The 17,639-nt window shown below is 37.8% G+C and overlaps 1 protein-coding gene across 1 annotated transcript in view; it reads right to left on the reverse strand.

Moving 5' to 3' along the window:
- Nucleotides 1-17,639, reverse strand: part of LOC754362 — a 75,314-nt gene that overhangs the window by 41,975 nt on the left and 15,700 nt on the right. The window contains exons 9-17 of the mRNA XM_030990787.1: nucleotides 16,789-16,904; nucleotides 14,489-14,683; nucleotides 12,442-12,633; nucleotides 11,728-11,928; nucleotides 11,012-11,254; nucleotides 10,224-10,412; nucleotides 7,859-8,071; nucleotides 4,214-4,465; nucleotides 2,745-2,993 (exon numbers count right to left, since the gene is read on the reverse strand). Of these exons, the coding sequence (XP_030846647.1) occupies nucleotides 2,745-2,993; nucleotides 4,214-4,465; nucleotides 7,859-8,071; nucleotides 10,224-10,412; nucleotides 11,012-11,254; nucleotides 11,728-11,928; nucleotides 12,442-12,633; nucleotides 14,489-14,683; nucleotides 16,789-16,904 (1,850 nt within the window). The remainder of the gene's footprint in view (nucleotides 1-2,744; nucleotides 2,994-4,213; nucleotides 4,466-7,858; nucleotides 8,072-10,223; nucleotides 10,413-11,011; nucleotides 11,255-11,727; nucleotides 11,929-12,441; nucleotides 12,634-14,488; nucleotides 14,684-16,788; nucleotides 16,905-17,639) is intronic.

Raw genomic sequence — 17,639 nt, forward strand, 5'->3', positions numbered from 1 at the left:
GTGCAAGATTTTCTTGCATTAAAAAATTATCGCGAAAAATGTCGCTAGATAGGGTTAAATTTAGAACCCCCAAATAGACAAAAATGGTTAAAATAAACCTCTTCATGGCAATCTGGAGGTTTTAAAACTGTAAATGGATGAAATTCCGACTCGATTGAGTGAGTGGAAGACCACGGAGAAAAGCGCAGTCAAACAAACGGACAGACACACAAGATGAGCCAAATTATAGTAAGGACTAGCAGGACCCGCGGAAATCCGCGGGATCCTAGAGGGGGGCGGGGGTGTAAATAGATATATAGAGACTGTCTAAATTAAAACCACCAAGAACTTTATTTGCCATTCAGGCCATTAGGAAATATACATGTTAAGCGTCCCCGCCCGCTTCCTTTTTGGGGGCCGCCTCCTATTTTTTTTTTTGAAATTTTTTGAAAAGTTTTTTTTTTTTTTGAAAGAAAAAAAAACAGCGTCCCCGCCTGCCTACTTTTTGGGGGCCGCCTCCTATTTTTTATTTATTTTTTTTTATTTATTAATTTTTTTTTGAAAGAAAAAAAACATGAAAAGCACTGCTAAAATGTATTTCTGATTTTAAAAAAGAAAAAAAAAAATTGTCGGCCGCCATCTTGAAAAATAGCCTGAATGTCAGGAAAAATGTACGGAGCGGCCATTTTGAAAGAAAAGAAAAAGAAAAAAAAAGGGCCTCCTCCTTCCCATTTTTCGAAAAAACAGGAAGCTAAACATGTTTTTTTTTTAATTTGGCCTTATATAAAAATTAAAAAAACGATCCAACTGTACCGGTAGTTATTCTTTAAGCCACTGGAACTGCGTAGAGTTCCGTAGTGTGGCGTACCGACTACGCAGAAATTAGGCTGTGTATTAATGGGGAAATAGTCCCTGCGTAGGTTATGCGTAGGCTGGCGAAAAAAATTAAACAGGTTGAATTGTTTTCGTTCATCTTGCGTACCCCTTTCCGTCCCTCAGCATATAGTAACGTAGGCCAGCGTAGTTGTTACGCAACACTACGCAACTCTACGTATTGACCCCACGCCAATTAGTGACCCGCAAGTGTCACAAATAAAGTATTAAAAATATGCTCATCTGACCCTATACGCCTAAAACCCCCGAGCTTTCGGGGGTTTATGGCCCCTTGAAACCCGTGGACCCCACGCCTATATTTATATACACTCAACTCGCTGCGATCTGATCTCTCCCCCCCCCCCCCCAACTTTGAAAAACGTAACCCCCGAGCTTTTGGGGGTTTATGGCCCCTTGAAACCCGTGGACCCCACGCCTATATTATATATACACTCAACTCAGGACCCGCGGAAATCCGCGGGATTCTAGAGGGGGTGCGCAGGCAAAAAATTAAGTTTTTCATTTCGGGGGCTCCATTTCAAATTTTAGAGAAATTTTCGGGGGTTCTTTTTTCTGGGGCTACTTTTTCATTAATTCATATAAGGATAGGCCTACACTTTGTTGAGATTTGTTTAGTAGGCTATTAGGTTTCAGGCTTCCTACTTCATAATTGCCTATTTAAAAAAAAAAAACATTTTTCTAGTTCAATAACTAAGTTTTCATGCATTGATTTGATGCAAGAACTGTAACATAATAGACCCTAGATTGTGATTATTTCTGACCATGAATTTCGATAATCGTTTTTCAAAGTAAAATTTTCACAGGAAAATCAAACAGTCTTTTAAAAACGTAGACATTAGAGTCTAGTAATACTTTTACTAATTCTAAGCTCAGGTTTCGTAAATCTATTCACGAAACTATATTGAAATCGCGGCAATAATGATGCAAACCAACAGATAACAATTTCAAAGTGTCAAATCTCTTCGACTCGAATTCAGCTCACACACTTTCAACTGCAACTCAGCTCATCTCACACACACTACACAGTGGCAATGCACTGTATTGTATGTGTCAGTTACGGTGATTTTGTCTGATTTTCTTTACTTTGAAGAAATGATTATCAAAATTACGTAAACATGGCGAGAACATCACAAAATAGGCTTTAATTTCATACCTCTATTTATGGAAACTTTATAATATTGCAGCAATCGTGAATTCGTGTTGGAAATTGATTGCAGTTTCGCGATGTTTAGTGGTTCATGGTCTAGATTCAGCTTCTACCGAAACGAAATCGACCGCCAAAAACTCGAGCCCTACGCTCCGTCTCGATCTCGCAACTGCGAAAATGTACGTGTTTTGGCGTACTTGCGTGCGACATGGTAAGCCAGGTAAGGTATGGAATATGGTTCGAGTTTTTTTTACGACCGATTTTTGTGTATACAATTTTATACGGATAGTCATCGGTCGTGTGTCTACGGATGCAATGTTGAATATCCATGAGGTATCTCTGTCGTCACGCATATCCTGCATTATGCATATCGCGTCTGTTTTCGCCCTGGACGTCGACACGGAGGAGGACCTCGGGCGGAGTATAGCCAATTCCACAGAGTAGACTCTCCCGCGGACGATGGCACAGGGCACGGGTACCCCGAGGGGAGGGTTCAGGAGGAGATAGCTGCACCAACTTCGGTCGGCGATCTCATTAAAAAACAATAGAATACAAAGGCTCGCCGAGACGTCGCGCCCCCCGCGGAGCCTTAGCGTATTATTATTATAGATATATATATATATATATATATGTACACAAGGGCAAGTAAACAGTTGTATCATAAACACTTTATGGAAAATACCAATTGAAAAAAGAAGCATACACAAATCATTGAATAACTTACTTTTGACACTTATAATGAAGCTGCAAGTAGTCGTTTTGCCATTGTCTTGGTTTGTAGCCCTGCATTCTATCAAATGATTCTGGTTAATGGCTAAAGTGGCTGTACCGTTGTCATAGTTACATGAAATGTCGAGTTGATCCCCTGTCGGTTCAAAGAATTCAGGTGGATCCCATGTGACCTCTGTTTCTTGTTGGCTGGTTAACTCTTCGGTGTCGTTAGGACAGGACACCAGAACTGGGGAAAGCTCATCTGCAATTTTTTTTATAAAGAAAGAAACTAGAGTGAAAAGCACATCTTTAATCCTTTTATTTTCAAGAGGTAAAAATTAAAGATGCCAAAATTCCTTTTATACAATTAGTCATCCGATCAATCATTATGATACTGATGAAAGAGTACTATGAATATACAGTAGGCTTGCGGATGCACCATGTGATAGATAGGGAGGATTGAGGAGTCCTGAAAAGGACTCTCAGTAATCTTTCTTGAGGGTGTGCAGTCCTGAAAAAGCCTGTTGGTGTAGTCTTGAAAAAGACTGTAGGTTATCTATCTTAGCTTATAGTTATAAGGAGAACTATGGAAAGGATGGGTGGTGGGAGTGGCTCGACCTATGGAACAGGTTGACTATCCGTCGTCAGGAGGTAAAAAATTCAAGATACCAATTTTTTGTTTATACAATTAGTCTCCTGATGACGGATAGTCAACCTGTTCGAAACATTGAGCCACTCCCGCCACCCATCCTCTACATAGTTCTCCTTATAACTATAAGCTAAGATAGATAACCAACAGTCTTTTTCAAGACTACACCAACAGTCCTTTTCAGCACTTCACACCCTCAAGAAAGATTACCAAGAGTCGTTTTCAGGGCTCCTCAATCCTCCCTCTCTCTCATATGGTGCATTCGCAAGCCTACTGTATATCTACATCACCATGCAAGCCGATACTTACAAGCAGCATACTACGAATATGTAGATATAATGAACAAGAGTGCCAAACAGGCCGTATAGTATATTGTTTGTACCACAATTATAGGGATATTCAACCATTGTACTTCCTTTTGGGCCTATGTTCTACTGAAGATAAGTCAGTTCGTAGATACAATCTGGACATAGTCAGATCAAAGGTCATTTGTACCAAAATTGTAAAACCCATTGAGATTAATACAGGATTATCGCTCACGAAAGTTACAAGTATTTAGTCATTATTCATTTACACTGTATTCACAGAGTCCACATTCCCTGATACACAAGTGGAAGTATTCTTCTCAAGAGGGCAAAGAAAAGGTATTCATAAAGTACCTCCATCACTTTGGCAGTGATAATTCTAATATGCTCAAAGTGGGATCTTTCCATGTGTGAAATATCTGTGACTATATGGGGGTCTAGTGTACCAAAAGCAAACTACGAACAGGTCTATCAAAGCCAAATAAAGCAAGCCTATACTCATTAACCTGCGTGTACATAATTATTTACCTTGAACATAAATGGGAAACGAGCAGTTGACCTGATTGCCTGCATTATCAGAGAATGTATAGATAAATGTAGTGTCTTGAGTCACGTTGTATGGAGATGTCAGATCAGATGGTGACGTTGTGACAATGAGGCTGCTACCATCTAAAGAGTCAGTAGCAGTAGGCGGAGTAAACGACACTTGGACACCCCAAGCTTCAGTTCGAGTGACAGGGATGGGAGACGGACACAATGTCAAGATTGGTGCTGTAATGTCTGCAGATTATCAAAAACAGTTTGATTTCTGTAAATTTAGTGGAATGAATTGAAGCATACATCCCTATGCAAAAATGATTAGACAGAATCTAAAATTTTTAAATTAAAGATTCTCAAACCTAATGAGAATTGACACCTTTGGCATCAAATCAGAAGTCAAAGAAACCACCTGTACACTGGCTAACAATGGTGAATTGAAGTACCCAGTATGGAAGTACCGGTATCTATGAACACTCGCGATAAATGGAAGTCTATAGCAAGAACTGCAAAGGCATCAGATGACTTAGGGACCAAAATGTCATATACAGTCCCAAAGTAAGATTAATGAGGAAACTGGAGACATTTGTATTTCTGTTTGTTTCAGTACCTCCCAGGAGAGCTGCAGTGGCGATTTCAAGCAATGCGGATATTAGATCCTAACGGAAGGTTTGTGACATTTCTCACAGAAATCACTATAGCAATGAACTGTATGCAGTGGATTTGAGTCAATTATTAGCAAATATGAAGACCTCTTGACAACATTTAAAGTTGATACTTATAGGAAATAAGATCAATTAAATATAGTTTATTTTATAACTGAATGAGTTATTAAAGCAATTTATGCAGCTAACATGACATGAAAGTGTGCAATTATGTGTTTTATAAAAATCAAATTTCACTAAATTGACTCTCTCCGGACCTATGAAATTGGCTAAGGGGATGTGGCTTTGTGCGTGACGTCGGAACCGGGATATGCTTCACGCTGCTACAGAGACTTACTGCGATCTACACGCAAATGTTCATAGAGTGGATGTCAGTTCCACTCTCTCAAATTTATAGAATATTGCCGGGATGATCAATATCTGACATACAGTTATCCTCTCCCGTCCTGAAACATATCCTAATGTCAATATTCATGTCATTATTGCCATTGAAAAAGTGACAAAATCCATAAAATAACTGTTTACAACTTAACCTTTTCACCGGCTTTAGCTTGCCAGCTGTGATGTAAGTACGAGATAGTAGTACGAAAAACAAACCTAGCTGTGTTTCAAAACAAAATTAGCTTTAGTATAATCATGTTCTGAGGTGGAATTTCCTGGCACATAAAAAATGAATGTTTCTTCTCCATTTTCATTTGTCGATAACTATAGTTATATAGAATAGTGTATTTCTCTCCGTTTTGTTTTGGTTTGGTTTAGTTTCGTAAGGGTTTCGTCTATTGCGAAATGCAATACACAATTTCAGTGCATGATTTTCTTGCGTTAAACAATTATCGTGAAAAATGTCGAGGGGGGGGGGGGCTTCTAAACCTCCCCCCCCCCCCCCCTAGATAGGGTTAACATTTGACTCTAAATCCTTGTCTGAAAGAAGATTCCACAAGCTTTGACGTTTCATTAAATTATTAGCGAAAGAAGACGATTCGTAGTACCATTCTCGACTCTTAATCCTTGGCTGAATTGCGTTTCCCCCTTCTGCGAGAAGCGCGGAAGCTTAGACGTTTCATTAAACTATTAGAGAATGAATACGATTCGTTGTACCGTTTTTGACACTTAATTAGCCCTAATTGTCTGATATCAGATAACCCCTATCGCGTAAAGCGTGGAAGCTCTGACGTTTCCTTAAATCATTAGATAGTGCAGACGATCTGTTGTACCGTTCTCGACTCTTAATCCTAATTGACTAAATGAAGTTTCGCCATCCCCACGCCAAGCGCAGAAGCTTTGGCATTTCATTAAAGATAAAGTTCAGTTCAGGTCATGCGATTGCATTGTGAAAGAAAAGTTGTGGCATGGATCAGAAGAAGTTGATCATGTAGCATGTATGTATTGGTGTGTAATGCAAAGTTCTGGAGTCACCAAAATCATCATAAATTTGGCCCAGTCTTGGTAAAGTAACAAGCACTGTACACAGAAAGATGTATATGGGACTACACAACGGTGTCGGGGCTACTAACCTTGATTTCCTAATCTTTCTATGCTCATTACTTAGCCAGTATACATTTTCTACCAAAATTGTTTGGCAAATGACATTTATTTGTAGTCTTGAACATTCAGTGTAAGTTTTGTTTGATTTTGTGAGAATTCATTTTTTTTTTTTTAACCAGAACTAACTTTTATCTTTAACATATTAGAGGAAAAAGACGATTTGTTGTACCATTCTTGACTCTTAAAATCCTTGTTTGAATTCAGTTTACCCAAAAATTTTAAACCTCTGATTTCTTTAGCTGATATTATAGGAAAGTGAAACATTGATAAAATACAAGGATTATAGTTGTAGTCTCTCTCAATGTCGTCACAGCGGATTAAAAGTCACAGTTCGCAAGGGAAAAAACTTGTCGGCCAACCGACATTATACATCTCACCGACTTCAAACTTCTGCATTTATATAGTACACAAGGATCGAGCAAGAATACCGACACAGCTGACCTGACACAGCAACATATTTATGCGTGTCTCTCTTGCTCACTCAACGAGAGGACTTCACCCAACAACCCCTCCCTCTCTTTTACTCCCACCCCTGCTCTCTCAGGCTCTTACCTCCCCTTGTTTCCTTTTCTCTTTTTACTCCTTCCTTTTCTTTCTTTTCTCTCTTTTCCTTTTTTTTCCTTTAATTTTCTTTATTTCCTTTCTTTTCCTTTTCTTTTTTTCTTTTCTTTCCCTCTCTTTTTTCCCTCCCCCTTTTCTCTTTTTTTCCAGATGGCAGCGCAATTTTACTGACAATATCCTGACAGGTGGGGGGTGTCACACCCTCCCACACCCCCCCCCCCCTTAGAGATGCCCCTGCTTCCAGTACTTGCATGCTTCCGTTGTACACGGTGCATGCATGCGGCACACTTATTATGCATGTGCAGTATAAGTACATGAAAGCTCTCTTGTTAGCTGCTACTGACCTAAAAGGGAATACAATTGCATGTTCATCCTTTTTTAATTATTCTTTGTCAAAATGCTGCGAAAATAGTCGCGATCGTGAAGTGATTTCAAACTTGTCTTGCCTTTTGAGCAACCTTTTCCATGTCACACGCTGTGTAGGATTTGTTGGGAATATTACCCAAGTCACATCTCTTATCCAGGGATATCTCTGAAGGTTTTTTTGTGTGTGTTTAATTATCGTGCAACCAGCACACAGCAGATTCACTGACTGAAAATTTAGTTTGTAAAATAGACGAAGACCAAGTAAGCTAGCATGTAGGCATGTGGCTAACTAGCTCGGTGAATACTGCTTTGGCCTGGCAGAGACCGGACGGCACGCACATGTACAAAGCTGCGTGAAATGGACCGAAAGTGACCAAGGCACCATGCAAACTATCCGAGAGTGCATTTGAAATCCAGACATGAAACTTGCATCCTGGCGTTTTGGGGTACTGGCGATAGCAAGAAATTTTAAATGGCATATAATGTTTTTGCAACTCACCCAAACATGCCAAATCTTCAGAAGAGGCATTAATGAATCTGTTCCATTGACCATCACTTTCACAAACAATCGGCGATCCATCACCTTGTAGATGTCTACCAGTAGGGCAGTAAGGTGTGCACATGGTACCCACACTCACATTAACTGGTCCAGCACATAGAGACGGATTAATGTTGACATGCTCAGGTAATTCTAGATGATTGCACTGGATGGCTGATAAACAATAACAAAGAATATCTTCTGTTCAGAGCCAGCAGGGCTTTAACTCTGTGTATTGTATGACTTAACTTCCTTCTGGCTCTAAACAGACAATATCATAAACACACTATAAGGAAATGAGTAACAAAGGAGAGTAGCAGACATCAGGGTTTCCTTTCCTGAAGAACTAGATGGACTGCGTGACGTTTTATTGGAATCCATTAAAAGGTTCTCAAAATAAAGTGATTACAAGCTATGTTTTATAAACATGTTTGACCCGGCCTTTGATCCTGACCTCATGACCCTAAAATCCAATCAATTCATTGGCTCTGCAAGATACAAACATGACCCAAATTTAGCAGGAATCCATCAAAAGGTTATTGAGATAACGATCACAAGCTATTTTAGCATACATACTGAGCCCTGTGACCTTTGACCTTGAATCTTGTGACCCCCAAATCTAATCAGTTCATCGGCTCAGCAAGATACATATATGACCCAAGTTTGGCAGGAATCCATAGACGGGTTCTTGAGATAACGCGATCATGAGCTATTTTATCATACATAATTAGCCCTGTGACCTTTGACCTTGAAGCTTGTGACCCACAAATCTATTCAGTTCATTGGCTCTGCAAGATACATAAAGTTTGGGTCAAATTCATCGAGGGGTTCTTGTAGTCAAGGCATAAAAACATTACTATAATCAAACGTGGATCTATATGTGTTGGCTCAGTCAGTAGAGCGTCCGCCTCACAACCGGGGGGTCGTCGGTTCGAACCCCGGCCGCGTCATACCAAAAGACGTTAAAAGACGGGAGTTGCTGCTACCTTGTTTGGCGTTCAACAATAAGGGGATAGAGCAACGTTGGTCTGGCGCTGCTCAGTAGCTGCCGGGCTCAAAAAATTGGGCAAAAAGAATTTCCATTTTCGGTTTAATAAAATTTGGAGTGGACTAAAAAAAAAAAAAATAGATGGAACTTCGACTGCGCGCAGTCAAAAGTGATGCCTCCGTCATAGAGCAATTTTACAAACCAAAACGGAAGAAATATTTCAAATTCAAGTTCGGTTGTAATCCATTAACAGGTTCTCAGAATATCGTGATTACAAGCTATTTCTCACATACATTTATGACCCTTTGATCTTTGAACTCATGACCCCAAATGCAAAAATACATACATGTCTTGAGTTTGATGGTAATCCATCCATCGGTTCTAATGATAATACAATCACAAGCTTTTTTTGCATACAAAATGAGCCCTGTGACCTTTGACCTTGACCTCATGACCCCAAAATCTAATCATTTCATTGGCTCTGCAAGATACATACATGACCTAAGTTTGGCAGGAATCCATCAGTCAGTTCTTGAGATAACGCGATCACAAGCTATTTTTGCATACATAATGAGCCCTGTAACCTTTGACCTTTGACCTCAGGACCCCAAAATCTAATCAGTTCATTGGCTCTGCAAGTTACATACATGACCAAAGTTTGGTAGGAATCCATCTGTAGGTTCTTGAGATAACGCGATCACGAGAACGGGACGTACGGACGGACGGACAACCCGAAAACATAATGCCTCCAGCTACTTCTTAACGGAGGCATACAAAAATATTATTATTATTATATGACCTAGAACATCCCTTTGTTAACATAGAGCCTCTGGACCACTCCAGCATGTCATGGTTAAGATAACAGAAACATGAGGAAAGAAAAGAAACGTGCATATAATTAAATACATTTGCAAACAGGGGTAATTTAGTTGTCTTTCTAGATTATTAGCATTGACAATCCATCCTGGTTACATTTGCCTATCATTCATACCATATATCATACATTTAGGCATAGCATTAGTTGTTAGTATAGTTCCAGTTATTTCTAGTTAAAGTATTCATAATAATGTGAACAAAATACAAAGCACACACTATGTTTACAACTTCAGGACTTCATAAGAACACAATCCAAAATAGATTTGATTTTATTTGATTCTTTTTTATCAGTTTTTAAGGAAAAGGATCTAAAATTCATAGAACAGCCAAAAGGCGTGCATATGAGGATTGCCCTATTCTATTAAAACAACACTTTATATAATTTCCCTTTTAACAGTGTCATACATGTACGTTCACCCCTATTAGAAAAGTGGTCTATTCACCATTGAATAAAGTCTTTACCTTCACATCTCGGTGTCGTTTGTGCAGTCCACCTTGTTTTAGATCCATCAACCTCACATGTGACTGTGCTAGAACCAGTCAGGTGATAGCCAGGATTGCAGGTTATGTTGCACTCAGCGCCCCATATTGTATCACATTCACCAGCAAACTCAGCAAAAGACGGCAGCACATACGGACGGCATTTGTGAACTTCATAATTAACATTCGCATCAGAAAAAAAATGAGTATCCTGATGTCATGTAAACATATTTTATCAGGAATTGGATATCATGTAATGCAAAGTGAGATGTTTCTCTAGAGTAAACATTAACGTGATATAGGCTGTAATTCTAGAGTTTAAAACTGGAGCTGGGCTTATAACCTCTTGTTTGAAATTGGGATTAACAAGGGAAGTCAGTCTGAGGTTTACTGGTTTATTTAACATGATCAACTGAATTCGTAAAATATGGATTGATATAGTTTCTTGCTATATATTGTTATAGATATTAAACATGATAAATAGAGTAAATATGGAAGATACACATAAATCAAGTCTGGCCCTGTTTAGTGATGGCGATCTTGTTTCGTCAAATGCGGCATACCGTACACCGTTTGGGTTCTGCCGTGGTTAAATCCGCCAGGGGAATCTCATCTAATGCCAATCAGGATAGCTTTTGACAACGTGTCTTCATTACCTGCCCGGTAAAATCAAAATCAATTTGGGGTAATTCCATGTCTAAATTCTGAAGAAGCTTGAAAAAGTTTACTGTACTCTTCATGTACTGTTATAAACCAATGTGTACACTTACCCTGTACTGCAACGTCAAATGTACATGTTTTGACATTATTGTCATCATCTGTGGCGGTGCACCTGACTTCAAAATCACCTTCTTCCATTAGGCCTGGTTCATTGTCACATACAATGGTAGGTTTTTTACCACTGTTGTCCGTAGCTGTTATATTCCAGGTGACGTTTACCAGAGTTTCCTCACGACGAGCAATAAAAGGCGGCAGATTTTGAGGACATGGAGAAAAGGATGGGCTTTGTATGTCTGTATAAAGAAAAAGTCAGCAGGGAAAGTTTGCCTATACAATCATGATAGAAAATGTAATTTAGCTTAATGAACAGAATGATAGATAACATCAAATCATCATCGTTTATATAACATACATGTATTATCATTTATATATATGATTTGTTTGGGGGTATTTTTGAAGCACAGTAATGATTTGTCATGGCTAATTGTTGTGTTGGTTGCAGGCATTGCAAATGTTACATGCTGATGGGATACACACATGATCAAAACACACAGGTTACTTTAAATGTGCCATTGTACTTGCAAATATTGATATATAATTAGCCATTGTGGACTTTCTAAGTGAATTGACCATTCAAAAAGAATCTTACTGCCTTGAGATCACTGGAGCAAAGATACATGACAGTGAATAAACTGAGTTCCTATCCATTGAAGAATGAATCCTTTTGATCTGAGAGGTTCTTTGACAAAGTATGATAATTTATCACCTTTGCAAGTTGTCCCCATGAGGTTTCCTGGAGCCCACTTTCCATTTCCCTGACATGACAGCACAGAGAAGTTAGGAGGATCAAGCTGGTAACCTGGATTACATGATACAACACATGACTGTCCAAAGACAGGAGCCATTGAACATTCCTCTGGAGTGACTGATCCCTCGTCTGGAGCTTCTAGGACTTTACATGATGCAGCTAGAAAAGATAAACAAACACCCTTTATGTGTTAAATGTACAAGGCTTCAATATTTGTCGATATGGAGCCTCCTTGAAAATGATAAAAAGGTGTGTTTTACAATCTTTATTTCTTCTGTTTTGGGGGTTGGTAGAGGGGATAACATGCCTAAAAATGTCTATTATCTACAAAAAAGGTGCTTCGGTCCTGGAAAATTAGTCTGTTACACCAGGTACAGTAGTAAAACTCTTCGGTGAATATCTCAAATATTCTCTGTTTTGTTTTAATAGATAGATAGGTATAAGACATATATAGCTTAGGTCTAGTCTAAATAATCTGAGGCACCAAAGTAAGTAGCCCTCAGGCTCTTCAGGTTACCTACTTACACCTGGGCGGAGAGTTGTGATGTAAGTTAATGCCTTGAAACATGAAGTAACTGTTGGGCTTGGATTCGAATTCCCAACCTTATGATTGAAAGTTAAGGAGCCTCTAGAACATATACATGACATTTTTACATAAAGCACATGTCTTACGTATGCAATTGAAACTCTCACGGGTCCATGTTTCATCTGCCTGACAGATTGAGCTGCTATCACCAACCCCTTCAAAACCGTACAGACAGTAGAAAATACACTGAGTGCCGTAGTCTTCGGTGTTTGGTGGGTTGTTAATGCAGCCAGATTTCACAGCGTTTTCAGGTGTTGCCAGCGCTTCGCATTTCTTCGCTATATTTAGAAAATGTAGTCAATATTCATGTAAGTTATAGTTTAACAGTCTTTTTTTTTTTTTTTTTTTTTTTTTTTGTAAAATGAATTTATTGATAAATATATGCTTTTGAACAAATCAAACAATCATACACAATCAATTGAAATAACATCGTAGCATCTTAACATAGTTCAAATAAAACATGTTTCGTTTTCTTGAATAACAGTGTTTTCAAAAATGCATAGCTTTTTTGTTTTACAGTTCCTTTCAATCTTTAATCGGTTGTGGATTAATCTTTTGAAAATACAAAGAATAGAGACTTCATGAAACATGAGTTTGCGATTTTCTGCTTGCATAAATGTTAAATAAACTGCGTATTTTGCATACAAACTTTTAAATAATTTGTTTTTCAAGTTATAACCTTCAATTAAAACGAATTTGTCAAAAGAAAAATTAACATTGTAAAGTTCTCGAATTATGTCTCCAAATTTTAACCAAAACAATCTTGTGTGTTTGCATTTTCCAAAAATAAATGGAGATTGTCGTGTAACTGATCATCATATAAACATAAGGGATTGTTACACAATTTCCATTTGAATAAATTATACCTATTTGGTAATAAGTTGTGTAATAACTTAAAATTAATTTCTGATATTTTGTTTTCTTTCATAGCTTGTAAATTAAATGACAATATGACTTTCCAGTCGATTTGTTCTGTACTATTTAACATTTCTTCCCATTTCTCTTCGATTGGAGGTCTAACAATTGAATGAATAGACAACGTAGAGTAAAAAAAACTTTGACTTTCGTTTAGTGTTAACATTCATTAAAACATTTTTCATGACACCTTCATTTTCTTCTTGTGTCATATCATATACATGTACCTGTCTTAACATATTCTGTTTCCAAACTTTGGGAATCGCATTTACTATGATGTAATATTCTTGAAACAAAGAAGCATGTTTTTTTCTCAAATCTTTCTTCAATTTCTCTCAAAGACATAAATCTAGAGTTTTTTACGACATCATTAATTTTCAAAAGGCTTACATCAAACAATTTTTTAATAAATAATACATTTTTGTTATGATCTCTTATATTTGAGTTAAACCATCTTAGTTTAACAGTCTTGATGGTTAGTGTCAAGGCAAGGGCGCTGAGAAGGCCGGTTGCATGTGGTTGGACCCCAAAAAAACATGTGCCCTAAATTCAAACAAAATCAAACAAATTAATTCAAAAAAGTTGAGGCTCAGCACATATGAGGACAAATGAGCAATTGGGCCATTTGCAACTAAGGGCCCGGGCTAAATTAATTCTGACAATGATAATCATACCATATATGTATCTAATTTTCCATTAAAAAAAATATTAAAAATGTTGTTGTTATAAACGTTTGATAAAGGATACATTGGAAATTTACTAGTCGATGGGGAATTGAGAGATCATCAGTAAGGATTAAAAAAAATTATATATTACGATTCTTGTATATAATTAGAAACCCTAATGTGATATAAATTTCTTTGATAAGAAATGCATTAATATCTATCATACATTATCAGAATTAGGTGATGTTGCTGCACATCAAGTTTAAATTGATTCCTCTTGTAACTGCCCCGCAATGTCTAATCTTTATCTTTCATAGACAGATATAGTGTTTAAGCGACAAAAAATACCTCTTTTACCAGAAAGCATTCCCCAGCAAGAATACAATTCATACAAAACGGGCTCTTCAGACTTCATAGATTCAACAGCCATTTAAAAAACAATTGTGGAAAACCCTATAATATGGACTAATTTATAAGTACACAAAAACTTCACAAAATATATGCCCCCCACCCCATATAACATCTCTATGGCTCGAATGCCTGTTGGACAAACCTTGACATACTGGTTCGGTACCGGTCCAGCTCGCTGGTCCATAATCACCGCTCAATTCACATGTTCTCGTTTCTGATCCTACGAGGTCGTATCCTTCATCACATGAGAAGGAACAATGAGACCCATATACAGGACTAACAGAGCAGTTGACAACAGATCCATGAAAAGGAGCTTGAAGTCGAGGACATCGGAAAACTAAAAATAAACAAAATGAATGCAGACATTAAAGGAAAGCAAGGCCTTGGGTGTAGACAGTTCTTTGAGCGAGATATGGACTGACTGCATAGGATTGTGTTGAGCTAATAAAGGTAAGCTTTCGGGCCAGAGGCATATTGAATGAACAACCTCTCTCTCCATCACCACCTCCAAATAAAAGTAAAATGATAGGCCTAAAGAGAACAAGTCAATGCAAAGCGTTGCATCTCCTCGCAGGGTAAAAATGGCCTATATACATCAGAACAAGTTACCTCCATTGGACTATACTATTATATTACTAGGCAAGGAAGTTCACATATATAATTAGGTGTTTTTGCATATTTAATGAGCTATGACCTTTCACCTTTGACCTACATACTCAGAATTCAAACTTAGCCTGTAGATGTATTTTGATACCATATACACTGTACCTTTATATTAAATTTCATTAAAATTGGTCAAACATTACTCAAGTTATCAAATGGAAACCAGATTCGCATATTTAAAGAGCTATGACCTTTGACCTACATACTCTGAAATCGAACTTAGGCTGTGTTTTGATACCATGAACCTTCATATCAAATTACATTAAAATCCGTCAAACAATACTAAAGTTATTTAAACATATTTGTGGCTTACACCCAGTAGTGCAGGTGTGTTTAAATAATTGAAATTTCTCCCAGGAAGCATTACATTTATAACTAGATGGAACTTCGACTGCGTGCAGTCGAAAATGATGCCTCCGCCATAGAGCAATTTTACACACCAAAACAGAAACAATTTCAAGTTTGATTGTAATCCATCTGTCGGTTTTAATGATAATGCATGCACAAGCTATTCATAGGCATCCTTAATGAGCCCCATGACTTTGACCTTATGACGCTAAAACCTATTCAGTTGATTGGTCTGCAAGATACATATACATGTCTTGAGTTTGATAGTAATCTGTCTATTGGTTCTCATGATAATGCGATCACAAGCTATTTGTGGATACATAATGAGCCCTGTGACCTTTGACCTTCGAGCTGGTGAGCCCAAAATTTTATCAGTTCATTGGCTCTGCAAGATACATACATGACCCAAGTTTGGCAGGAATCCATCAATTGGTTCTTGAGATAATGTGATCACAAGCTATTTTTGAAAACATAATGAGCCCTGTGACCTTTGACCTTCAACCTTTTGACCCCAAAATCTAATCAGCTCATGGGCTCTGCAAGATACATACATGACCTGAGTTTGGCTGTAATCCATTAATTGGTTCTTGAGATAATGCGATCACGAGCTATTTTTGCATACAAAATGAGCCCTGTGACCTTTGACCTTGGATCTCGTGACCCCAAAATCTGATCAGTTCATTGGCTCTGCAAGATACATACATGACTCAAGTTTGGCAGGAATCCATTAATCGGTTCTTGAGATAACGCGATCACGAGAACAGGACGTACGGACGGACGGACGACCCGAAAACAGAATGCCTCCGGCTACTTTGTAACGGAGGCATAAAAATACTTAAGTTATGGATCGGAAACCAGATTTGCATATTTAATGAGCTATGACCTTTGACCTACATACTCAGAAATTGAACTTAGGCTGTGTTTTGATACCATGTACCTTCATATCAAATTTCATTAAAATCCGTCAAACAATACTAAAGTTATGGATCGGAAACCAGATTCGCATAGTTTATGAGCAATGACCTTTGACCTACATACTCGGAAGTCAAACTTAGCCTGTATTTCGATATCATGTACCTTCATATCCAATTTCATTCAAATCCGTCAAACATTACTGAAGTTATCGATTGGAAACCAAATTTGTTACGGACGGACGGACGGCCGGACGCACAGACGCACGGCCGGACGCACGGACGGCAGCGTTACTATATCCCCTCCGACTTCGTCGGCGAGGGGATAACAATGACAAAACTTGAGAGAGATTTAACAAAAATAAAAAAAGGGGGAGAAAGACAGGAACTGACCACTCCTCCAGGATATTCATAGGCCCAAACCTATATGTACAACATTCATTGCTGTACTATGTAGCTTTTAACAAAGAAAAATAATCAAACCATTGAAAGAAGGATTGATTTAGATATATATTTGTACCTGTGACATGAACAATAACGTCACAAACTGCCAGATTTCCTTCAGAGTCGATAGCATTGTAGGTCAATCTTGTTGGGGTCTCAGGAAACTTGTTTTCTATTGGTATCATTGATTTCCTGAAAAGGAAAAAAAATATTAAAACATGAATAAGTTTACGATCTTTAACCACATATGATGTACTATAGGTTTTTCCGGCCAATTTCGTAAAAGCAGCAATCAATTTCATTAACGTGCATTCATGTTCGATCAAATTTTCTCCACTTGTTGCTCCCCTGTTTCATTTTTCAACTTGTTGCATTCAATTTCGTTTTGAGGCACCGAATTTTCTAAACATGCACATTCAAATTTAAGCTTGGTTCAATCAATTTGGAAATGCGTAAGGGTCATTCAATTTCGCCAATGTTGAGTGGGAGGTGAATTCTTTGGCGAATTACGGTTTGATTTTCGTCTATGAGCAGCCTTTTTCGCAATCGGGTCATTCAAATTAAAACTAGACCTCATAATCATAGTATGAGGCTCGATGTTCATTCGGATATTCAGTATTTCATGTTCATTTTTTTATTCTTTTTCTCTATGATTTTTTTCTGACATGATTTCAAATTATACAATCTTCTTATTTATCTGATATATGCATATTGCATTTTATGTTTTCTCTTTCTTTCGACATTCTTTATTTTTGTTTAAACATCACTTTATTCATATCTTCATATTTTTCATTATTAATGGTTTGTTTTGATCAATCTTGATTGAGTAGGTGATTTTTCTTTCTTTTAATTTAAAATATTTTTCTTTATTCATCATTGTATTTTGTTTCCATCATGTCCATGTCGCTCTACCTCTGTCCAAGATCT

This window comes from Strongylocentrotus purpuratus, unplaced genomic scaffold (assembly GCF_000002235.5).
Source record: "Strongylocentrotus purpuratus isolate Spur 01 unplaced genomic scaffold, Spur_5.0 spur5_scaffold_19, whole genome shotgun sequence".
Lineage (NCBI taxonomy): Eukaryota > Metazoa > Echinodermata > Echinoidea > Camarodonta > Strongylocentrotidae > Strongylocentrotus > Strongylocentrotus purpuratus.